The sequence below is a fragment of the Delphinapterus leucas genome, chromosome 15 (assembly GCF_059928025.1).
Source record: "Delphinapterus leucas isolate spDelLeu-1000000601 "Yukka" chromosome 15, BTC_Dleu_Yukka2, whole genome shotgun sequence".
In the NCBI taxonomy this organism is placed as follows: Eukaryota; Metazoa; Chordata; class Mammalia; order Artiodactyla; family Monodontidae; genus Delphinapterus; species Delphinapterus leucas.
The window spans coordinates 75,263,685-75,288,477 of NC_143143.1; the positions used below are offsets into that span (position 1 = coordinate 75,263,685).

General features: G+C 46.2%; 2 protein-coding genes across 18 annotated transcripts in view; one reads left to right on the top strand and one right to left on the bottom strand.

The window, feature by feature from the left end:
- Positions 1–12,307, top strand: part of NCOA3 (nuclear receptor coactivator 3) — a 119,027-nt gene extending 106,720 nt beyond the window's left edge. For 8 of the 10 annotated variants that reach the window (XM_089897023.1, XM_089897025.1, XM_089897026.1 and 5 more), the window contains 6 exons: positions 3,291–3,584; positions 5,005–5,109; positions 6,691–6,916; positions 7,716–7,890; positions 8,377–8,518; positions 8,838–12,307. In XM_089897023.1, the coding sequence (XP_089753149.1) occupies positions 3,291–3,584; positions 5,005–5,109; positions 6,691–6,916; positions 7,716–7,890; positions 8,377–8,518; positions 8,838–8,849 (954 nt within the window). In that variant the 3' untranslated portion in view covers positions 8,850–12,307. The remainder of the gene's footprint in view (positions 1–3,290; positions 3,585–5,004; positions 5,110–6,690; positions 6,917–7,715; positions 7,891–8,376; positions 8,519–8,837) is intronic. The other 2 variants (XM_089897027.1, XM_089897029.1) reach the window with 1 other exon arrangement.
- SULF2 (sulfatase 2) overlaps positions 10,698–24,793 on the bottom strand; it is a 163,255-nt gene continuing 149,159 nt past the window's right edge. For 5 of the 8 annotated variants that reach the window (XR_016387938.1, XR_016387939.1, XR_016387941.1 and 2 more), the window contains 11 exons: positions 19,644–19,860; positions 19,421–19,517; positions 18,861–18,955; positions 17,887–17,946; positions 17,310–17,479; positions 16,953–17,095; positions 15,768–15,891; positions 15,025–15,058; positions 14,730–14,783; positions 14,149–14,551; positions 10,698–13,777 (listed from right to left, as the gene is read on the bottom strand). Coding sequence is in view for 2 of the 8 variants with exons in the window: in XM_030762891.2 (XP_030618751.1) it covers positions 13,747–13,777; positions 14,730–14,783; positions 15,025–15,058; positions 15,768–15,891; positions 16,953–17,095; positions 17,310–17,479; positions 17,887–17,946; positions 18,861–18,955; positions 19,421–19,517; positions 19,644–19,860 (1,025 nt within the window). In the remaining 6 variants the exon portion in view is untranslated. Of the gene's footprint in view, positions 13,778–14,148; positions 14,784–15,024; positions 15,059–15,767; positions 15,892–16,952; positions 17,096–17,309; positions 17,480–17,886; positions 17,947–18,860; positions 18,956–19,420; positions 19,518–19,643; positions 19,861–24,793 lie in introns of all 8 variants that reach the window. The other 3 variants (XR_016387940.1, XM_030762891.2, XM_030762892.2) reach the window with 3 other exon arrangements.

The window sequence follows — 24,793 nt, forward strand, 5'->3', positions numbered from 1 at the left end:
TTGTAATTAATTTTTATTTTTCAGCAAAGTAATCCATTTTTAATTTAAAAATAAAATGATAGGAGAATATGCTTACTGAAGAACCACGGTTCCTTTGCCCCACTGGGAGATGGTGAAACTCACCTCTTTATTTTGGTAATATTTCTAAGAAATATGACTATGCGGCTATTTCTTTATCAACTTCAGTCTATATCGATTTCCAGATATGATAGTTGACTACGCGTTCGTAGTCCCTTATCTGAGAACCTTGACATCAGGTATGCTTTGGAATTGAGGAATTTTTGGATCTTAGAAGGGTGAAATTGTGCATGGGACCATATATTACAACATACTCCTGATAAGAGTTTCGAGCAATACTGTAAATTTAGGGCAATAGCCTATGATCAAACATGCTAATACTTCTACAGCAAAATACATAATCACACTAAGTGGGATATTATAGAGATTATGTGTTGCTTCGTACAAGTTCAGGCCAGGTTTTGCTGTTAAATACATTTGGCACTAATGAAAAATTGTTAAGTCTTTTTTAAAGAATTAAAAATTTTTTGGAATTTTAGGTAAGAAATTATGGATCCGTATTTATACCGCCTTCCTCTAGTACGCACCCTCACACCCATACCCTCTACATACGCGTGGGCACATGCAGTCTCTCCCCTCAAGGTGACTATGTCCCTTGTTTTTAAATAAATAGGTACCCCATATTTGCATCATTTTGGCTCATTGCTGAGCCAGGTGTAGTTACATAGGCTTTTGTTTTGGGTTTGTTTGTTTGAGTTAATTGCCTTGTCTTTTTATTTGCTTTGTTTTCTACATACTTACTGCTAAAAGTTTCTCTTACTTTTTTCTTCTTCTTCACGTGGTCAGACACATTAGATAATTCCTCAGTTGTTTCTCTCCCTGTTATAGTTCCGTGTCCCTCTGTTTAACTCTTCCCTTTTGAGCCTGCTCTAGAAATTAATAATTGTCACTCTTCTCCTGTGTTGGATCCTCATTTTCTTGAATCTCAAGTCATTTTCTTTCTTGATTTACTCCTTTGTTTGCTGAAACAAAATTTCTGTTAACTTCTCTGTCCCTGCAATTTTTGGGTCCTTCTGTGTTTGAAAATGTCTTTATTCCACCCCACTGCACCTCTGGCTGCCGTGTATTAAATTCTAAGTTGTAAGTAATTTCTTCTTAGAATTTTGAAAGAGTAGTTCCATAGTTTTCTGGCATCCAGTGTTGCCATTGAGTCGTATTGCAGTCTGATGGCTGAGGGCTCCCCCTGGTCTGTACTCAGCCTCCTAACTAGCCCCCTGTCTGGGCGCCCTCCCTGACCTTCTGCTGTCCCCAGTGGAGTGCTGCCTTGGCTCCATGCGAGACATTGACTCAGTCCTCAGGTGGGTTTTCTCTGCAGGCACATGGGTCTCAGTTTCTCTGCTGTGTTGAGTTGCTTACTCCTCCCTACACTTTCTGTCTTCCAGATGCCTGTTGAAATTTTTTATCTTGTTGCCTTCAATATTCTCTTTTTTTTTTTGGATAAATACTACCTTTTAACTTTTTGCTGTCATTTTATCAGGGTTAGCAAGAAAGAGTATATTATGGTCTGATTACTTTATAAACAGAAATCTCAGATTGCTGTCTGGAGTAGGGAATTGGTATTATGGCACAGAGTAGACGCACAGATGGCAGGGAGATGTCTTGGGAAGGGTCATGGCAACAGAATGAAAAGAAGGGAAGGCTATGCGACGTGTCACGGAGGAAAAGCTGACAGGACTTGCGCCCTGTCTGCACACATATGCACTCACACAGTTGGGAAGGGAGACTGAGGAATCGGAGTTGCTGGCGTTTAGCTCTGGGTGAATGGTGTTGCCATCTATTGTGATGTAGGGAAGATTGGAGAAGAATTGGGGTTTTTTTTTTGTGGGAGGGACTGTTGATAATCACGCCTCCTGTTCTCTACATGTTAAGTTTGAGATGCCCAAGACGTCCAGGTAAAGATGTTGAGTGGGCGCCTGTATGAGCACAGTTAAGAGTCCGAGGCATTGGAGCTGGAGAAAGAAACTTGGCAGTTGTCACCAGTGGCTGAGGAGACCGAGTAGAAAAGGTAGCGAGAGGAAAGAAGAGGGCCTAGGGCGGATGAACTCTTAACATTCCTCCAAGGAAAGGCCCGAGATGGGGGAGAAAATAGAGAATGGTGTCACGGTCACCGCGGGGTGAGGTGTGCTTTAGGACGAGACTTGGTGAAGGTGTCAACTGCACACTCGGCATCCTGTGCCCGAGGATGAGGAGTTACAGGGGATGCAGCACCTGCCTGGCTCTTCTTGTCTGAACATGGCAGGCTCTCCCCTCCTTCAGAGTGTTTATTTTTACTTCTTTTTCTGCTGGACATTACTTTGTATGCATCGTTAGCACATAGAGAAGTGATACCTGGCATGTAACACACTTAATAAATACTTGTTGAGTTAATAGGCTTCTTCTTCTCACGTACAAATAGTGGATGACTGACCACCTTTAGGCTATTTATTTATTTATTTATTTAGTTTTGGCTGCATTGGGTCTTCGTTGCTGTGCACGGGCTTTCTTTAGTTGGCAGTAAGTGGGGGCTACTCTTCGTTGAGGTACACGGGCTTCTCATTGCGGTGGCTTCTATCATTGCAGAGCATGGGCTCTAGAGCGCAGGCTCAGTAGTTGTAGCGCACGGGCTTAGTTGCTCTGCGGCATCTGGTATCTTCCTGGACCAGGGCTTGAACCCACGTGCCCTGCATTGGCAGGCGGATTCTTAACCACTGCGCGCCACCAGGGAAGCACCCCACCTTTAGGTTTTGTTCACGTGGTGAATACACCTCAGGGGACATGGGCTGTTGTTGATTTACCTGTCTCTACTAAACTCACCTCTTGCCACCTTCAAAAGTATTCTTGTGCAGATTACATGAGAATTCATTGATCACAGTGATTTTCATTGATTTATTTTACACTTGGCATGGGAGGTCAATCTTGGTACAGAAATCTTGTCTGGAACAAATAGTATTTCTCCAGGTACTCAATACATCGTGGATATTTGGCTCAGAAAATATTTGAGTGTCTCCCTGCGTGAGACCCTGTGCTCCGTAAGCACTAGGGCACAGCTATTAAAAGATGGTTTGGTGTCTGGTCTCATGGAATTTTAGACAATAAATTTGATTTCGCTTTTGGAATTCTGCAACGTCATCGTTCACATATATTGACTTGTATTTTTCACCTTCTTTAGAGCATCGTATTTCTGTTGGTTTCCCACGTGTACTTTACTGTTCATTTATGTGTTTGATGTTTAGGGACAAGCTTTGGAGTCCAAACAGGATGCTTTCCAAGGCCAAGAAGTGGCAGTAATGATGGAGCAGAAGGCAGCATTATATGGGCAGACGTACCCGACGCAGGGGCCTCCAATGCAAGGAGCCTTTAATCTTCCGGGACAATCACCACCTTTTAACTCGATGATGAATCAGATGAACCAGCAAGGAGGTTTTCCTCTCCAAGGAATGCACCCTCGGGCCAACATCGTGAGACCCCGGACAAACACTCCCAAGCAACTTAGAATGCAGCTTCAGCAGAGGCTGCAGGGCCAGCAGGTAACAGCCACACGCCCGAAGCAGCTTTCCCTTTGGCCTCCTCCTCTTTCATTTGTTTTTGGACTGTGTTCTTTCAGGGCTCTTCCCACTGGCTCTCTATCCCTCGTCAACCAAAGAAATTCCTTTCGTTTTCATTTCTGTTAACATTTTACTTGTATGGATGGTTCCTTGCTAGGGAGTGGTTGTACTAGAGTTGGATACCTTTCTATAAGAATATTCTATTGTACAGGTTGAAAAATAAACAATGTCCGAGAGGATTGCTCTTGGGGGAGAAGAGGTTTCTTGATGGCTTTGTAGTCTTAGAGGTAGATAATTTCTATTATTAAGAGTCCTTAATGTTAATAGCCAGATGTTGAAACCTTATTGATTTGAGCAGAAACCTCTGAGTAAGGAACCTTTTGAGTAAGGAACCTCAGCTTTCTAGATGTGTTATACAACTTGAGCTCTTTTAATATTTTTTTTTCCGTTTCCTTTGTAACACATTTTTTTTTTTAAAATTATTTGTTTATGTATTTATTATTATTATTATTATTTTTGGCTGTGTTGGGTCTTCTTTTCTGTGGTGGGCTTTCTCTAGTTGCGGCGAGTGGGGGCCACTCTTCATCGCGGTGCGCGGGCCTCTCACTGTCGCGGCCTCTCTTGTTGTGGAGCACAGGCTCCAGACGCGCAGGCTCAGTAGTTGTGGCTCACGGGCCTAGTTGCTCCGCGGCATGTGGGATCTTCCCAGACCAGGGCTCGAACTCGTGTCCCCTGCATTGGCAGACAGATTCTCAACCACTGCGCCACCAGGGAAGCCCCTTTGTAACACATTTTAAAAAATTTATTTTAGAAAAATTTATTTTGTATCTTGAGTGCACTGAGTTCTTAAATGTGGGGGGATCAAACCACATAAGCAGATGAGTGAATTGAGAATCCAGTGAGCTGGAGACCCTTCCAGTGTATTAATGTTCCTAAAAGCGTAGGTACTCAGGAAAGCTGTGTTAATGCGTTCATGGTATCATTTTTTACCATTTCTTTCCACTAAAATTTACCCAGGAAAAGGTAGCAGAAGTAGTTTTTTCCAGTGTTAACCTTTGATTAAATTAAAGCTATTTCCCCAATAGCCTAAGTAATCCCAGAGAAAATCTGACTTTATAAATTCTTTGAGTTCCTGTTGAAGACATTCTTTAAGCTGCAGAATTGCACTTTCACTTTTCCTCCTGTTGCTGAACATGAAGGCCTCGCATGCCAGCCAAGGGCTTTCCAGCACCAACCTTTTTGAAATGTGAAAGTGTGCTGCTTCAGCTTAGCCATGACTTAGCCCGGTTAATGGGTTTAGAGGTGTCTTCATGACCTCGCTGGGTGGTGCCAAGGGTGTGGACAGCTGTTTGGGCTCATTAACGTGCTCCACTTGCATTCTAACCACCCTGTCTCTCCCCAGTTTTTGAATCAGAGCCGTCAGGCACTTGAAATGAAAATGGAAAACCCCACTGCTGGTGGGGCTGCGGTGATGAGGCCCATGATGCAGCCTCAGGTCAACTCCCAGGTGAGAATAAGTCTCTCCGTGTTCAGGGCTGAATGCCCCGCACAGGGCTTGGCCCATGCTTGACTCTCAGTAAATGTTTATTAAACAAAGACAGTACATAATCCCAAATTTCTTGTGTAAGAACCCATCCCATGGTCCCATCACACTTTTTCTTCCCTTTGTCTCTCCTACTGGTAACTAGGAAGAATCAGAGGAAGAGAGGTTCTTTTATTAAAAACCACTGACTCATGTTTTTAAAGTTAGTTCCCCGGGGGTGGGGTGGGATGAATTGGGAGACTGGGATTGACATATATACACTATTGATACTGTGTATAAAAAAGATAACTAATGAGAACCTGCTGTATAGCTCAGGGAGCTTTGCTCAGTGCTCTGTGGTGACCTAAATGGGAAGGAAATCCAAAAAAGAGGGGATATATGTATACATATAGCTGATTCACTTTGCTGCACAGTAGAAACTTAACAGAACATTGTAAAGCAGCTGTACTCCAATAAAAATTAATAAAAAAATTAATTCCCTTTGTGATCGGTTGCTGTGTTGTGAAAACAGCTACCATTTACCTTTCAGGAATTGAAAATAACAAATCTGTAAACTTTTTTCTGTTCCTGGATTGTGAAACCACATGCTCACTGCGTAGAATTTGAAATTATAAGAAGTATAAAAAGAAAATAAATAATTTATAACCCCACTCTCGGTGACAGCCTCTGAGATGACCTGATTTCCCCTAGTGGGAGGAATGCTGTTAAAGTTCTGTCTGCCCCCAGCGCATGGTGGACACTATATTAAGGCATTTCCTTAGTGTGCACAAGGCAGATGACTACACAAAAATCCCTACTGTGGTTTGAAATACTGTTAAACAACAACAATTCTGAAATGCCTAGTTTTTGCTGTTAGACCTACTCGGAAGTACCGATACCTATATATTTTCTTGATAGTCAGATCTCCTGTATAAGCTGAGCTAGGATGCTTTCCAAAAAGAGGATAAATGTTTGCTTTTTATCCTGGGTGATGATCTCTCCCAGCTGGCAAATCAACAGGTCAGCTTCCTTGTTCAGTGCTTTGATCCCGTCACCTCCTTACCCTTCACCTCTTCTGTCAGAAGGTTTAGAGAGACTACAAGAGCTTCTGGGGTGGATTCCTGCTTCTCTGAGTATAACCCCATCCCTTTGCTTTGTTTTTGGCTTCTCTTTTTGTTTCTCCCCCAAACATAGTCTCATTCCTGCCCCTTTTCTTCTTGCTGTTTTATTTCATAGTTTTTGAAGTTCGTCCTCAAATTCTACTCCTAAATGTTCTCTCACTTCGAGGAATGTTTTCTAACTATGTCAAAGCCCGATGACTTTTCTGCTTTCGTCCCCTATCCCCCAGTAATTTCCAGGTCCCTGTTCTCCCCCAACGCTCATGCCCACACCAAGCCAGAAAGCCTTTACCATAATGAGAATTGTGCGTTTCCTTTTTTGTAACTATATAGAAAGGCATTGGGTGTTTTTTCTCTCTGATACCTCATGTGTCATGGGGGCACTGTATGTATGAAATTGGCTAGCTCTTGCCACATGTGTGTAATCGCGTTCTTTCTTGGGTGTTAGCAGGGTTTCCTTAGCGCCCAGATGGCCGCCCAGCGCAGCAGAGAGCTGCTGAGTCATCACTTCCGCCAGCAGAGGGTGGCGATGATGATGCAGCAGCAGCAGCAGCACACCCAGGCCTTCAGTCCACCCCCTAACGTGACCGCGTCCCCCAGCATGGACGGAGTCCTGGCAGGGCCTGCCATGCCACAGGCTCCACCCCAGCAGTTTCCATATCCACCAAATTATGGTAAATTTGTCAGGGATGATAATGTCTTCCTCAAAGTAACATTCCTACGGACGTAAGAGTCACTAGGGCTGTTGTATATTAAAAGCAAATGCTATTCACTCTCTTTTATTTCACAAGAGAAACAAAATTAATTAAAAAATAACAGAACAAAAATGTCTACTGCAGTGCACAGATGATTGTCACTGAGGTAGATGATCTATCATAGTTCAGGTTTTTTCCCACCAGGTCTTGTTTTTACAGTTCCCCACATCTTAATTTGGAAGAAAGACTTACCAGGTCCCGTCCAGTACGTCCCAGCCTAGTAGAACTCTGCCATCTCCGAACAGTGAGAGCAATGCACTGTGTGGGCTTTTTGAGTTCCTTTTCTTGGTGGCTTGGACATATTAATTACAGTCATACCTTTGTGAGGTTCCAGGAACATGGTGGGAGTGGGGCTAGAGGTATCTGTTGCAGAGATGACATTTGAGGATGCGTCCCTGTCAGCTGGGGACACAGCTCTTTGCCCTCTAAAGGGGGATGGAGTGAGGAGCAGCGTGATATGGTGTCCTTTTTATCCAGAAAGCTCACTGAAGTAACTGCCCTTCGGGGGATCCACACAGCGTGCATCTCTGTAGTAAGCCTGGCTCTAGTTGTCACCTTGGTGAGAAGCAAGAATTACTGGCAGGCAGCATCTTTATACCTTATACTTAGCACATTCCCCCGCCTTTAAAAAAGAACCTCAAGTTACTATAGAAAGCTGATATTCTAAGGAGGTAGCATTTGAGCATTGTAATTTCTTTCTCTTCTTTCTTTTTTAAAGGGATGGGACAGCAGCCAGATCCAGCCTTTGGTCGAGTGCCTAGTCCTCCCAGTGCGATGGTATCATCAAGAATGGGTCCCTCCCAGAATCCCATGATGCAGCACCCTCAGACCGCACCCATGTATGCATCCTCGGAAATGAAGGGCTGGCCGTCAGGAACCCTGACCAGGAACAGGTGAAGAACAGGGAATTTTTTTTTTTTTTGGCTGGGCTGCTTGGCTTGCGGGATCTCAGTTCCCTGACCAGGGATTGAACCCAAGCCCTCGGCAGTGAAATTGCAGAGTCTTAACTACTGGACTGCTGGGGAATTCCCAGAATAGGGACTTCATAAAAGTCGGCCACATTCTAGTGCCAGAAGTTCAGGGAATTAGTCTCTGTGTTTCTCAGCCAAGCTTGTTTGGGTGGGGAGCGCAAAGGTCCTAGGCTTACGTTAGAGAGTGTGTGATTTGGCTCATCTGTTTTGAGAAGCCTTTCTGCTGTGCTCATCTCCACGAGGGTACTGAGTACAGAGAGCTGCGAAAGATAGAAGCAGGCTGTCAGAGTTTTCCTGCCCACGTTCTCTGCTTGAGTACAGCGACATTGACAAAATTGCCGTAGTCTCTGTGCGCATGTCCTGTGTTATGAAAATGACCCAGGAGGTAATTTCCCACTTTCTTTACAGCTCTTTTTCCCAGCAGCAGTTTGCTCACCAGGGGAATCCTGCAGCGTATAGTATGGTGCACATGAATGGCAGCAGTGGTCCCATGGGACAGATGAACATGAACTCCATGCCCATGACTGGCATGCCGATGGGTCCTGATCAGGTACGGGGTGGGGGGGATCTGTTCCTTACCTTTCTCAAAAAATTTTTCCTGTTCTCTGGAGAGAACCAAAGCCTCAACTGTAATGTTAAAGGTCCTAGGTAGATTTTAAACTTGGATGTATAACTTAAAAATATATGTAATAATTGAAAAAACTTTTGGTTTGAAGGCATTGGGCCAGCTGATACTTTCAGAAATCTGGGACCTAAGAACTGAATCAGTCAGCCAGAGCCATGTTGCAAGCCATCAGTGTAGACATAATGGATTCTTTTCTGTTGGGCAAAGTGTGTGTTTTACTCATGTTACTTCTGGTTGCCAACAGAAATATTGCTGACATCTCTACACCAGGACCTCCAAGGAAATCACTGTACAAATGACACTGCACTAGGATTATTGGGAGTAAAGAATCATTGTCTAGGCACCCAGCTTTGAAGAAAGGACCAGCTTTGATCCCCATCAGGGGTATTTCAAGTGATGTCATTTGAGCAGGCAGGACTGGATTTTAAGCTGAAGCGTGATATCTACCTGTTATTTTTCCCTCCTATGTATCATGGTGTTTAAAACAAATATTTTTGGCGTTCTGCCTTTTCAGGATGTGATTCTGGAGGTGCGGAGTGTTACTGATCACAGAACTGTCCGGTGTCAGAAACTTTTTTCTGCTTGGCTATCCAAAGTCTTTGGAAAAAATGTAGGTGGGCCAGAGAACATTGGAGAAATCAAGAGATTAGAACATCCGGTTTCTTGATAGTTGCTGTATTGGGTGAAGAGCATGGTCCCAACCTCGAGTGTTTTTGTCACTCTCAGGTTCTGTCCCGGGAGTGGGCATTTCCAAGTTCTCCCTTAAGGATAGTGTTGAGTTGCTCTGACCCTACTCTTGGTTGTCCTAGGCTTTTTCCTAAATAGCATTTTTATCTGCCCCTAATGTCCTGTAATACTTCACCTCCAGGAATTGTCCTTGGTGTCAGGTGGCATCGCAGAAGGGAAAGTAGATGACAGTATTTAATTGCAGCAGTCAGTGGCAATTTTTCATATGCTAACGTGCCGCGGAGCGCACTTTATTTAAAAAGTCATGGATAAATGCAATATTCTCGAGGTCTTGAGGAACGGTGAACCACATACCTAGTTTTTGTCTAAACTAATCTGTTGGACAGGAACTATGATTTTTGTTGTTGTTGTTGAAAGTACTGGTTTCACCCTTTGCCTATATGGTAGAGCAATAATGCTTTTTGAAAATAAACTGCAGAAAACCCAAGGCCAGGTACTGCATTCTGAATCAGAATTTCGCAGTGTTTCTGTGAATAGAATTTCTTTTGTAAATATGACCTTTAAGATATTGTATTATGTAAAATATGTATATACCTTTTTTTTGTAGGTCACAACAACTCATTTTTACAGAGTTTGTGAAACTAAATATTTAACGTTGATTTCAGTAAGTTCAGCATGGTGAGGTTACCAACAGAAGTCATCCCCTGAATTTTGTGGCCTGGGGGATGGGGCAGTGGCCAACAGCTTTTCCTTGCCCCCAGCCTGAGATGCCTCGCTTGTTTTCAGTCTCTTAATCTCAATGCTTTTTAAAGAGATCATTTAGATGTAGACATTTAAATTTTTTAAAAAAATTTCTCTACCAGAACTAAGCACTTTGTTCATTTCGGGGGAGAGAATAGATACGGGGAAATAAACTTTAAAAAAAAAAACCAGATATCAAGGATTTTAAAAGATCAAGCAATTTGATTTCAAAGAAGAATCTTGGATTTTAAGCAGTCCATAAATTAAATGGCAGTTCATGGTATTGTTTTTGAGAAAGTGAATACGTTGTCTTCTCATCCATTTTAGGAGTGCTCTAAGGTTTTGGTTGCTAGGACCTGAGTCCCACATTGAGATCTCAGGCATAGAATCCTCAGTGTGTGGTTCCTGGTGTCTGCTCAGCTTGTCTTGTCCTTCCACTACTGTGATGTTTTCCCACGAGAATTGGAGGAGTAGCATCATGGTTATTTCCTAAGGAGTTCAGTCTCCATAGCAGCCAGTTTCATGCGATTCAGAGCCGAGGTCTGACTGGGCGCCTTTGCATTCCCTCCCTGCTCTGCCGCCGCCCCTTTCTGCTGCTGCCACTTGTCGGTTGGGAATAGGGAAGAAAGTCAAGTTTAATTCCCTTTACCTGGTTTACTTTATCAGGTTCAAACAGTTGAATGAAATTGGGTTTTTGGACTAGCTGTGAATTTCAAATGTCTGTCAGCCTTGGTGTCGTTTCCTAGCAATAACTGAGAGCCAGTTAAAATTTTTTCACACGTTTAGCCAATATTTGTAGGTGTCTCTGAAGGTGAGATCATTTAATTTCTTTGACCTATGAGTAAGTGAAACCTGTGTTTCCAGAACCACCACTAGAGTGGAGTTGAGTTTCACACTCCCCCCACCTGGTTAAAAACAAATCTAAGATTATAAATCCATCAGCTTCCATCCGAGTGGCCTGTACTTTTTAGATAACACATCCTCTGGTCTGGAGACGGAGGCAGAGCTGAATAAGAGTCTCTGTCTTTTTAGACACAGTTGTATCTGAACCCTTCTTGTTGAAGTCACACGTGTGTGGGAGAAAGAGAATGGTGCTCTTACCCTTTCTTGACTTTTAATTAAAAACAAAAAGTTTTGTGATTCTTTTCCTCAATCAGTCCTGACTCCAGGCTAAGTGGAAGGCAGCACCCCCTTTTTATATGGAAGAAAAATGAAGTTTATTGTAAGTTTTTATATTTTCTACTTGTTCATTTTATTGGTGCAAATTGAGATTCTGTTTCCTTTTAATAGATGCGGTCTTTGAGATAATTTGTTGTTTTTACCTTTATTCCCGTTTTATCTTTTTCGGATAATTCTCTTTGTACTCCTCTGCCTACCTCTCCTCACTCCTCCTCCCCTCACCCCCACCACTTTTTTAAACCTTAGTATCTGTTGGGTGAACAGTGTAAGTAATGTTTTCATCTGCTTTTAGAATGTGAGATATTTCCAGTACCTACTTTTTTTGCTGAATCCAAAGATATATAAATATAAATATATATATATTTTATAAAGATCAAAATGATATAAAGGAGATACGTTTCTTCCTTTAAAAAAAACAAATAGAAATCCATTGTTAATGTTCATATTATGATGCCACTTTTCTAAACTGTGCATCTTGATGGAAAGGTGTAAATATCAATCAATAGGACTGCTTAGTCAGTATTTAATATCTAAGGTGAGTTGGGGATGTATAGGGGCGGGGTACTACAGAACATAGCTGGCTCGCTGTCCTATAAATTCCTCGATCCATAGACAGATGCAGCTGGAAAGTAAACAGAATGGATTGCCAGCTACCCATATGCCTGTCCAGTTCCCTTTTTATTTGCAGAATCCGTGCATTTGTTCACAAGTGGGAAGCTCATAGGAGTAAAACCTCTTGGGTAGGTGAACTCTCCCCTGCTGCAGAGGAGCAGGGGCTGTCACGTGGCCCCGAGGCAGACCGTTGCATCGTGAGCAGGCTGTTCTCGTTCTCCTTCCTTCTCTTTCTTTCTCTCGTTCCAATATTTGGAATTTTGCAGAAGATGGACACGTCATTCTGAGCAATATTTAAATTCTCAGGAATTGACTTACAGTGTTGAGAAGGAATTCACTTTCAATTTTACATTAAATGTTGTTTTTAAAAAATATAAACCACACTGCAAAGAATCCAAACCACATGGGCTAACTTATGGTTGAGTGGTAAGCTGTGACTCCTTTGTTGATCATTTTGGACGTCATTGTAAATAAAGGTTTCTATTTAAAATTGAAGGCTGAGAGTGTGCCACTTTTTTTTTTTTTTTAAATCCCGATTGGATAAAGGGTAAGAGATAAGGCTAAGGAATCCTATTTCAGTTAACAGTAGCAGTTTCTGTGAGGCTAAAAGAAACCTGGAAAGCATGGCCCTGTTCTTACACGAGGTAAGCGCTTAGGGCTCGTGTGATAGGGAGAAACGTGCTGGGCCAGGTGATGGCCGAAGTTCCTCCTCCTCCCAGTCTAGCGTTCCGACAGCTACCTTTACCCGTTGGACTACCCGGTATACGACGCAGGGCTGGATAAGGTGAGTTGCTTTGCAGTCGGTTAATACTTTTAAAAAGCGGGGTTCTAAAGCTGGTGTGATATGAGACTTACCTTTGAGGTCCCTGAAGTATGGTAAATTCTAGTCAATTTATAACCATGTATTCCCTTTTAAAAAACCATCTAAACCCATGGTGTCTCCTTCCAAAAAGGTGTTGACTGGTGGTATCTTGAATGCTTTTTAACTAAAAAAAAACCAAACACACCCAAAAGACTCCTAAGAATGGCCTTTTAGAAAATGTCAAAGGTTCCCTCACACCACCTGCTGGTCACTGGCTGGGGTTTTCAACGTTGTTTGACAATACTTAGACTACAAAATTTCTTTACAAATACAGTTTTATTAAAACTTGGGACATACATCAACTTCATGTCTTTGCAGGACTTTAAAAAACATCAGTTCTGGGACAGATAACAAAGGAATCCTGGGAGAAATGGCATCTGGTCAGGAAGAGGAACGTCTACAACTGCACGGGCTTTTCTTTTACATGGGCCACAGCGTTTATTGACACCACCGCTCTTGAAAACTGGGCTTTCTTATTAGTCAAATCCCCCTAAAAGTTCCCGAGCTGGTTACATGTAAATAGTCACATATATACAGTGAAGTCAGTTTCTTCAGAGGCAGCCAGGGTTCTAGTGTGAAGTATAAATTTATGACTTTTGTGCTGTTGACTCATTGTGAAACTCGGTCACCCATTTCCTGCCTCTGTCCTGCTTCCTAGTTCCTTCTTTGTGAAGGGCCAAAAGAATAAGAGGATTTAAAACAGGGTGGTTCTTACCCTGTGCTTTAAAAAAAATTCCAGTGACTTTCACCCTTGGGGAAAATTTCCAAGAAAACCTCTCTGTTGTTCTTCCCTTGTGAGCCTCTCAGAGAGGGTTAGTGGTGACCTTTTGATATGAAAATGCATTTTGTGCAGCTGGTGAGGTATAATCCATAGCAAAAGCAGGGGCAAAAATGGACTCCCAGAAGTCTCACTGCTCCTGGATGCTTCTCTTCCAGAATCTGCCACGTTGACTGAAAGCGAATTCTGTGTGTCTCAGGCTTCTTGGCTAACATCATAGGTCTGCTGGAAGTCATTCAGAGTTTTTCATTGTACAGGTGATGCCTCTGTTTTTGGAGGTCCATCTCATGCTTCTTAACCTTCCCAGCCTTCCCACAGTTGTCCCCTGTGGAACAAAGCAAACTCATTTACCACGCTGCTTATGGATTTCTTAATTGGTCCTACAGCTGAGTCAGCTTCGCTTCAAGGATGTGGCTGCTGAGAAGGAATATTTCTAGATCCCTCAGGGCTTGCTATCACCTAATCATCTGGATTGTCAGTTGCCTTACACAGTCAGTGGCTGGCAAAGATGTCATTTAAAGATCTAGATAGGATAGTGGCTAAGGGGAAAGTGAGATGTAAAGATCAAGTGCTTTCACTCTGGTAGCACCAAAGAAATGCTTAACTGGCCCATTATTTTTCCTGTTAAAGCCACACAGGTTTATATGCATATAAAGACAGAAATGAATAGGCCACAGGTTGCAAATGGCAGCTCACCAAGGGGGCTGGTTGGCCTGCATGGTAACTTCATGTCAGATGAGTTGCCAACATTAACAAATTCTCACACATATCTGGATTTTCTCGATGAAGCAGAGGATTCAAATTGCATCCCATTCCACTCTCTTCAGACCAGAGTGACCTCTCCAGGTTGCCACAGCCTCCTGGCCCCTACCAGCCTCTGTTGGCCCTGGAGTTCGTAGCACGGATGTTTTGGAAACTATTCAGTGAGGCCACCTTGCCGCTGACACGGTGGACCAAGTAGCACCTCTGCAGCCACAGCCTTCAAGACGCCTGGCACTTAGCTGACTGATATGGTTCTCAGCCTCTCAGGAAGGCCTTGAGCTTACCAAGCACACATGACGACGCGGAGAACAACGGCGTATTAGACAAAGTGTATAATCTAGAACATGAAATATGTCCAGGTGTGTTATTTTATGGGAAAGACTGACAAGACTGCTTCCCCTCTTATGGGAACAGATGAGAGGAATAAGTGAGAAAGGGCACGCATGCAGAACAGCCTCGGCAAAACACAGCGGATCAGGCCAGGTGTCTATTGGTAAACTGGTTCCTCAACTCACAGTGATTTGGAAGAAGGTCTCTTCATTTCTGGCCACTTTCGACGCTGAAACTGCCTAAGGTTTCGAGTGTCAAAAGGAGAAAGAGTGTTAACCGTCACCAAGAAAGAAAAAGTGACCCCCAAAGAACTAGACAGAGAAGGTCTCTTAGTGGACACCTATCGCTGGTGGGTGAGCTAGGCCCCTGGCAGACCAGAGAAAGGTAGCATCCCAACCTCACACGTGCACCCTCGAGGTTAGACTACAGGATGGGCCACCCTATGGGGCGATTGTCAGGCTTTAAAAGCAAAAGCAATACCTGTATTGTTCATAGCTTCCTCCATCTTTCAGTCCTAAAGGAGAGAGAAATGCACGACATGGAAACAGGTAAATAAGGGCAAAAGTGGCACAAGCAAGGACAAACTTTATAACTCCTCTTTTTCTTCTTTAAAACACTTCAGGTTTTTTTTTTGTCACAAACCCATGATGTTGGTAGTGGCTCCTAGACAGAGGGGACTGAATTACCAGGTGAGCTGTCCCTAAGACTCTTGGTAGGTCGCCTACACTCTCGTGGCCTCTTATCGATTTCAGGCTCCTGCTGCAGTCATTCAGCACTGACCTTGGTCATAGCGGGGGAGCCACATGTGGGCACGGAACACCTATGCTACAGCAGACAGAAAGCTGAGGGCAGCGGGGAGATCCCGAGTGTGGGCTCTCGGCAAATTTCCCAGAGGATGTGGTAGTGTGACCAAGTGCGTGGGCTCTGGACCCAGTCACGTCACTCATCCATAAAACGAGGACAAGCAGATTCACCTCAGAGGCTTGTCAGAGGCCTGTCAGTTAATGCATGTAAAGCACTTAGCACCCTGGTGGGTTACAGTGATGGGTAAGTGATGGCACTTATCCTAAAAGTAGCACATGGTTGGTGAATGTTAGCAAGGTGATATTATAGCTACTGGTGAGAATTCACCAACTCCTGATGACTCTGGGTTCCCTCTTCAGACAGGACCTCCTCCGTCCCCTCCTGTGGTCACCCCGCACCACGCTGGGGCACCTGCTCACCCAGGTCCATGTTCCGGGTCCGGGGGTTACACTGCCTGTAACCCTTGCAGCTCCTCAGCTCCATGAGCTGCACATGTAGCTGATTGAGGATGTCCCTGTCCAGGGTGTTCACTGCATTCATCAACTGGTTGGAAAAAAGGTAGGTTATCAGTGAGGTGAAGACTCCCCCACCCAGCCCCCTTCTACCATCTGGGGGACTGACTTCAGGCAGGTGGGGAATACAAGGTGTGAAGGGATGGTGACCTCTACTTCCACAAGAGCTGGGGTTTGGAACAGTTAGAACTACCTTTTGCTTCTAGCCCCACGTGCATGAAATCTCAAAATAAAAACCGCCTCTGTGTACGTCACATTGAACTCCTGGAGCCACTGGTCAGGAAATTTACCAAGCTTGGAAAGAAGCTTGGAACCCAGCCCTGTATTTTTAAGCAGCCTTCCTTCACAGCCCCTCAGGTCCTCTTGATGGAAAAGAAGCCATCTGGTGAAGGGCTGGGTGAGTGACCTTGTCCTTACCTGGTCTGGGAGCCGCTGGTGACCCACTAACCTACCAGCTCTGTCACCCCCTTTTGTAAAATACAGGGATGACCTATCAAAGGAGAAAGACTGGTGGCCTGTACGGTAATTAGAGCAAAACAAGACAATCGAGTTGCTTGCACTTACAAATCGTGTAAAAGATTACTTTCAGACTTTTCTTGAAACATGGAAGAACGGGCAATGCCGAGGCCATGCTACTGAGAAGCTCTAGCGCTGAAGCTGGGTTGTGACCATCTGTTTCAGGAGGGACACGCACGTTCCAGTCACCAGGCTCCGTGGCCGCTTCAGTCCCGCATGGATTCAGTTGGGTTAATATAGGGGAAGCGCGGAGTAAGGGCTGCCTGAGTGTTAGTTACCGGCCTGTCATCTGTAGGGTTTGGCCTGACCCTAAGGACCCCTGAGCCTCCAAAGTTCTAGGCGTCTTCCCAAGATCCCACAAAACCTGCTGGAACTGTGCCAGGTGCGTAAGTTGGAGGGAAGAGGCTGTACCCGGACGCAGGAAGGGCAGATGGCACACAGAGTCCCAGCCTTCCTGGTGGCTTCAACTCAATTCTGCTGTCTTAGGGACTCAGTGGGACTTGAAAAACCGGTTATCACTTCCCTGGGGGGCCTACCTGGCAGGGGCCCCATTTCTCCAGCCTGTGTTGTCCGTACCTGGTAGGGGTCTGTGTTGAGATCAAAGTACTCCAGGAAGCCGGTTGCAAATTCACAGAAGAGGAAGTTGTGGGTCTCATTGATGGTCCTCATGCACCAGTATGTGTTGTTGTTGGCGCTGGTGCAGGCGCAGAAGGGCCCCACTGCCAGGGAGGAGAGCACGCCCTGAGCCGAAGAGGCCCTGGCTGCCAGCCCCTTCCTGGCAGAGCACTTGACCCCTGAGGTTGCTGGGGGACCTGTTCCTGAAAGAACCTCAGGGTCTGTCCAGGAAACACTCACAAGCTGGGGGGCACTGGGTCCCTGGGACCCCCGGGAGGACCCCCCCCCCCGCCCCTGCCCTGGGCCCGGCTGGCTCACGCGTCCAGAGGGGTGCCGTCTGCCAGTGCTGGTTGTCGTGGGTGAAGCACGTGAGGCCGGGCATGCTGCATGTGTCGTTGTTCTGCAGCCGCCTGAGCAGCTTGCGGAGTTTCTTCTTGCGCTTCTGCTCCCGCAGCAGCCACACCTTGTCCTTCTCCTGCAAACCCTTCCTAGGGGCACACAGGGCCGCAACCCTCACACCTCCCCTGACCCCACCTTGGAGCCTCTTCCTGCCCAGGGAGCCAGGGTCATGGCCCTGGAGGGTTCGCAAAGGGAAGGGCCTTTGCCCAGGTCGCACTGCTGGTCCTTGGCAGGGCTGGGGCCAGACGAGGCTCCTGTCGTCCGACGTGAGCTCCTGCGGCAGCACAGGGCTAGGGCGCTTCCTGCTCACACCCGCCCCTGGGGCCTGTGTCCCGCCCTGCCCTGCAGTAACCCGCTCTGGCCACAGAGGGGCGCCCGGACCCCTGCTCGTTGTTGATCTGGCAGTCGGGCCTCTGCGCCTCCCAGGGAAAGGCCAGGACTTGGCTTGTCCTCGTTTGTTTTGGCTTAAGGGAGGGCCGGCCGCCGCTGCCCTTACCTGAACGGATGCAGGCTGGAGCCTTTGTGCTTGAGGCGGCCTTTGTGCTGGGTGTGGTAACTGCAACAGACCCCCAGCCTGGCTTTCAGACACTGTGCCCAAGGCCACACCGTGGGGTGGCTGCGAACTGCGCTTCTCTGGGATCCCTGTTTCTCCTTCTGGGGCGGTGCTGGGGAGGTACTATCCCCTGGGTGGCAGCCCCCTGCCTGCCCAGCTCCTCCTCCATACGTGACCTGGGAGCCCCCGGCTGAAGGCCTCAGCCAGACATAGAAGGTCGGGGTAGAGGCGAGTTAACCAAGTCTGGAGGCTGGGCCTGGCTCTGCGTGGCTTTAGCCTCAGCATCTCCAGGCGGGTTGCCCCCAGGCCCCCGCCCACCTCACGCTTGCTCAGGGCCAGCCCTGGGGGAACCCATATTTTGTAAAAGCCCTTTCTGGAAAGGCAGCAGTGACTACAGTAGCCACTAACCACATGTGGCTATTTCCATTTTAATTAAACTACCAATACGTTCCTCAGCTACAGTGGCCGCAGTTCAGATCTCAGTAGCCACGTGTGGTTGGTTGGTGGCTACCATACGGGGCAGCACAGATACAGCTGCTTCCATCACCAGAGAGGTTCTGTTGGACGGCACTGCTCGCGAGTTCAGACCCTTGGGCTGCGGGTTCCCTGAGCTGGTAACCTGGGCCTTGGGCCACGTGGGCTGTTCCCGGAAGGGCAGTCAGCAGAGGCACTTTTCCCTCCCGGGAACTGGCTCCACAATCAAGGGCCTGCCTGTCAGCAGTGCATGAATCTGGGTGGTACCCGAGGGGCGGTGCTTTCTGCCCAGTGGCTGACAACGGGGAATTATTACTAATTATGTCTATCCTAAGCAAGGAGACAGGGATATAAAAATAATGAAAGGAGTCACAGAGGAGGGGATGCTGCATCTCTAGAGTGATCCCGCAAGAGCACTCGGGGCCTTCCCGCTACCTCCTCACCTGACTTTGTGACAGTCACATTCTTCTGGCCGCTTTTTCTTCAGGTGACCTCGGACTTCCCTCAGGTTCTTAATTTTGTTCTGCAGGGTCTCGATCTGAGGGAGGGAGCAGGAGAGGAGGCCGTGAGCCTCTGGGGGGCTGGGTCAGCAGGGCTGGCCTGGCGGGGCCTCCCAGCCACTGTGCGCGTCTGTGGGTGCTGGGGGGGGCGGTCCTTGGTTCCACCTGCTGAAGGAACTGTGGGTCATTCTCCTGTCTTGTCCTGCCCGAGAACCCGCTGAGCCCATGGGGGACTTCAAGGTCTCCCCCGAGGCCTGTTGGAAGGGCCGAGTGTGGTGTGAACATCTTGTAGATCACAAAGGGGTACGACGTGGCTGTGCTGTTCCCCCCACCCCAATCCGGCAGGAGCTGTCTGTCTGAGGCCAGGACCGACACTGCCGGCCCTGGTGAAGGATTCTGCGGGGCCTCCCTCCCCTGGGCCTGGCTTCCCTGCCTCCGGCTGTGGCTGGTGGCCCCGCCGAGCTCGGGGTCGTGAGAACCCTCCCAGCCCAGACTCCTGTCACCTCGTGGTCAATGTGCAGCTTGTGGTCCTTCCAGGCCTGTAGGGACTTGTACAGGTCCAGGTCGCACTGGACCGTGTCGTTCTCCAGGATGTAGCACCTGTTCGAGAGAAGGGGTCACGTGGGGCCCTCGGGGCATTGAGGGGGCCCAGGCAGGGGCCCAAGAGATGTGGGCACCCCTGCCAAGGTCCAGCCCCCCCCCCCGACCCCCACCCTAGACTCTCACCGATGTGTGACTTTAATGGGGTTGGGGGCTGAGTAGTCCGGAAGGCCCCCGGTGCCACTGAAGTCCCCGCCGTCCCTGTCGTCTTGGTCCTCAGGGGCGCCTGGCCAGTGCCGCTTGGTGAGGTTGCGGGGCTGGGACCAGTCGTCCAGGCCGACGTGGTGCCCCTCGACGGCCACTGAGCGGATGGAGCGATTCCGGGCATAGCTGGCCTTGTACTCTGTGGGGTCAGAGGGGTGGCTGGGCTGGGAGGCTGGCCAGGCTCCCTGGGCAGCAGACTCTTGATTCAGACAGGGCTGTGCTCCCAAGCCAGGGCCTCAGTGCTGCCCGAGACTGGGGGGCTCAGGAAACCTACCTACCGGGAAAGTGGGCCCTGGACCCCAGTGGAAAGGACCTCAAGGTGATTCACTTGGGGAAACTGAAGTCCCAGAGCTAAGAAGGAATTGGCCTGAGATAATCTCAAGTAGGAGCTGTGCATAGGTAAACTGGGACATCCACACGATGGAGGATTCGAACACAGAGAACTGAAGCAACAATGCCGACGAATGTCAAAAACACTAATGTGTGAAGGAAGTCAGATACAGAAGTCACACATTGTATGATTCTATTTACATGACAGCCAGGATAGGTGATCCAGCAATTCCACTTCTGGGTATTTATCTGAAGAAAACAAAAATACTAACTCAAAGACATCTGTACCCCCATGTTCACTGCATTATTTACAATAGCCAAGATATGGAAATAACCTAAGTGTCCACTGATGGATGAATGGATACAGAAGATGCGGCACGTACACAACACACACACACACACTGGAATATTACTCAGCCATCAAATAGCAGGAAATCTCGCTGTTTGCGACAACAGAGGTGGACCTTGAGGGGATTATGCTAAGCAAAATAAGTCAGAGAACGACAAATAGCATATGATCTCACTTATCTGTGGAATCGCTAAAACCAACCAACCAACCAACCAAGCTCATAGAGAACAGATTAGTGGTTGCCAAATGGGGGGGGTGGGGGGTAGGAATGGTGGGCGAAATGGGCAAAGGGGGTCAAAAGGTACAAACTTCCAGTTACAGGATCAGTCAGTCCTGGGGATGTAATGTACAGCATGGTGGCTATAGTTAATAATAATACTGTGTTGCATATTTGAAAGTTGCTGAGAGAATACGTCTTAATAGTTCTCATCACCAGAAAAAAATTTTTTGTAACCATGTTAAGTGGACTTGTTGGCGTGATCATTTTGCAATACATACAGATACCGAATCACAATGTTGTACCCCTGAAACTAATGTAACATGTTAATTATACTGCAGTAAAACTCCACAAAACAAGATAAAAAAAACCCATTAATTTGAACTGGGTAAAAAAGAGCCAAGCAGCACATTCTCCCAGACAGAAAAGGGAGGGGGGGGGGGCTTGGGGAGGTCACTGATCTTCTCAGAGTCTATTTCCCCAGCAGTGAGCTGCATGCTCTCCACAGGGTGGGCAGTGAGGCGGGGCTGAGAGGTGTTTTTTCCTAAGCTCTAAGTCACCTATGGAAAACTGAGGGCGTGCAGGTGCTGGGGCTCAGAGCAGGCCACCCCAAGATGCCACAATGGCATATTGATTATTTTGAATTAAAGTTCTTTGAAACACAGCTGGTGGGGAAAAAAATGATATTAAAAAACACTCTGACTCCACCTCTTTCCCCCTGAATGCGGGAACCTCTCCTAGGCCTGCAAATGACCAGGAGGAGGCTCAGCTGGATGGAGGCTGACAGTCAAGATTTGACAGGAGCGATATTTGAGGCCTTTCCCCCTAAAGTTAATTAGTTTAAGGTTGAATTCTGTACTCGGGAGGAAAGCATCCCAAAGCCTTTTCGAACATTTCATGCAAACTTTTCAAAGGCACACTGCCTTTAACTTGGAAGCCCCAGTGCACAGGAATCTCTTCATATCTGCTCTAATGGGAAACTGTTCCCTGATATCAGAAAGCAAATTCACAATAGTGTGGTAGGTTGGTCTAGGCTACTGCTAAGTGTAATAATGGAGGCTGGAGCTCCATTCTTCGAAAATAGTTTCCAGGAATGCAGAAAAAAAAGAATTAAAAGCAACAATTCTTGCTTTGCAATTTGAACCTTTAGGAAAACAAAAGCATCACACCTACGGTCAATGAGTCTTCGACAAAGGGGGCAAGAATATACAATGGAGAAAAGACAGTCTCTTTAGCAAGTGGTGTTGGGAAAGCTGGACGGCTGCTTGTAAATCAACACCCTCTCACCATGCACAAAAATAAATTCGAAGTGGCTTAATTAAGACTTAAATATAAGACATGATACCATAAAACTCCTAGAAGAGAACACAGGCAAAACATTCTCTGACAAATCGTACCAAGGTTGTCTTAGGTCAGTCTCCCAAGGCAATAGAAATGAAAGCAAAAATAAACAAATGGGACCTAATCAAACGTATAAGCTTTTGCACAGCAAAGGAAACCATAAAACAAAAAGACAACCTAGGATTGGGAGAAAATATTTGCAAACGATGCAACTGACAAGGGATTCATTTCCAAAACATACAAACAGCTCATACAACTCAGTAACAAAAAACCAACCCGATCGAAAAATGGGCAGAAGACCTAAATAGACATTTCTCCAAAGAAAACATACAGACGGCCAATAGGCACATGAAAAGATGCTCATCATCACTAATCAGTAGAGAAATGCAAATCAAAACTACAATGAGGTATCACCTCACACCGGTCAGAATGGCCATCATCAAAGTCTTCAAATAACAGATGCTGGAGAGGGTGTGGAGAAAAGGGAGCCCTCCTACACCGTTGGTGGGAATGTAAAGTGGCGCAGCCACTACGGGAGACATTATGGAGGTTCCTTAAAAACCTAAAAATAGAGTTGCCATATGATTCAGTAATCTCAATCCTGGGCATATACCCAGACAAAACTATAATTCAAGGAGATACATGCACACCTGTATTCATAGCAGCACTATTTACAATAGCCAAGACATGGAAGCAACGTAAATGTCCACTGGCAGAGGAATGGATAAAGATGATGTGGTAATACATATACAATGGAATAATATTCACCCATAAAAAGAAAGAAATAATGCCATTTGCAGCAACATGGATGGACCTAGAGATTATCATACTAAGTGAAGTAAGTCAGACAAAGACAAATACCACATGATGTCACTTATATGTGGAATCTAAAATATGACACAAATGAACTTATTTCCAAAACAGACTCACAGACATAGAAAACAAACTTATGGTTACCAAAGGGGAAAGGGGGTGGGGGAGGGATAAATTAGGAGTTTGGGATTAGCGGATAACACACTACTATACATAAAACAGATAAATAACAAGGTCTTACTCTATAGCACAGGGAACTAAATAGAATATATGTATAAAACTGAATCACTACGCTGTACACCAGACGCTAGCACAACATTGTAAATTATACTTCAATAAAAAAAAGAATAGAAAACAAAAGCATGACTCTGAGAGTAGCTCCAGGCTCACACAGAGCTCTTCCTGTTTGCCTCCAGACAACTGCAGATATTCTAAGAAATCACGACAATGGAAGAGAAATTTGTCCTACATTCAAGAGAAAGGAAAGTTTAAGAAACAATCCCCCTAGGCCCCAGCATGCCCAGAAAGTTCATTCTTCTCCTTCTGAGGGACAATTCCTTCTCAAATGACGGGGTCAGCCAATCCTCAGTTGCACCCCAGAGGCTACTTAAAATAGAGGATCGGGAACTGGATTTCTTAATTGACACCCGTGTGCCTTTCTCTACCGTCGCTCAGAGGATTTATCTCAACCTGTCACTGCTGATTCTATACAGTCAGTCTCTGGACAACCTACTACATTACCCACATCTCAGCCCACCCTAATATCTTTTAGGGCCTCTTAACACCCATCATATCTAATTTCCAGCTGCTCCCCAGCAAACTTCTTGATAGAGATTTGTTACGTAAATGTGATGCTCCTCTAAAATGTAATCAGAAGGGCGTTTTTATTTCCTTGCCCTCAGACCAAGCCCCAGATCTACTTTCCTTATTAGAAACTCGTCCTGATTTAAATTCCTCTGAAGAGGGTGAGTCTTTAACAGATGTCCCAACTAGTCCCTGGGCCACACATGCCAATGAAGTTGGATTGCTACCAAGTGCTGAGCCTGTATGCATGACCTGGAAGAAAAATAAACAGGTCCCTTCTCTGCAAAGAGATACAAAGTGAGGAATTAACCCTATGATAGACTCTCTTAGAGCTGGGTGTGCTTGTTTTTACTTCCTCACCTTGTCACACTCCAAGTGAAAGTAGGTACATTTGTAATGAAAGAAGGTAAATTAGGCCCAGACGGGAATCGAATCTCTCGATTTGCACAAGCCCTAAGAGCCATAAACTCTTGTAACTCGCGGGCACCCTGTGGTCCCTAACCCAGCTGTTACCCTCACTTCGACTCCTGCTGACCCAGCCTGGTTAATCTGAGCTCTGCTCAGATTCCTCTTCAATCCCATGCTCCTGACGCACACCTTGTCTGCATTTACCTCTCAAGGGAGACCGGTAAGAAGGACTGGCATAGCCGTCGGGGAGAAGTTTTCCTTCTACCCTTCTAGGTTCTTCTGGCTGGTCTAAGAATTAAGTTGACTTGAGACAGGTTAACAGGAGAAAATCAAACAAATGTTTAATAATGTATCCATGGGAGAAACCCAGAAAAACCTGGAAGCCCTCACCTGAAACCCTCAGCCAAAGACAAAAGAGGATGTAGAGGGTGGGAGATCCAGTCAGGGGAGGCGACCAGGAAAAGCACAGTAAACAAGGGCGGCTGTGACACAGATTTAAGCCCTGGCCCTCTCCATGGAGAAGAGTTTCCAGAGATTTGGTCAACCTCCTCTTCCAGGGGCAGAGAGGGAGACACCGTTACAAATGGAGATTTCCCTTACAGACGTCAATGTTTCTTGCAAAAGGGCAACTCCTACTAGGTTTTCAGTTTCCCGTGTCTGCTGTTTCCTAGAGAATAACCAGCTCAAGATAATATGCCAAAGAGATGTATTTTAGGGTAGCAAATTCTGCTCCCCTACGAAGCCTTACATTAGTTCTGTCCACACCTCTGGTTCTTGGCTTACCTGATCGTGATAAACCTTTTCCTCTAC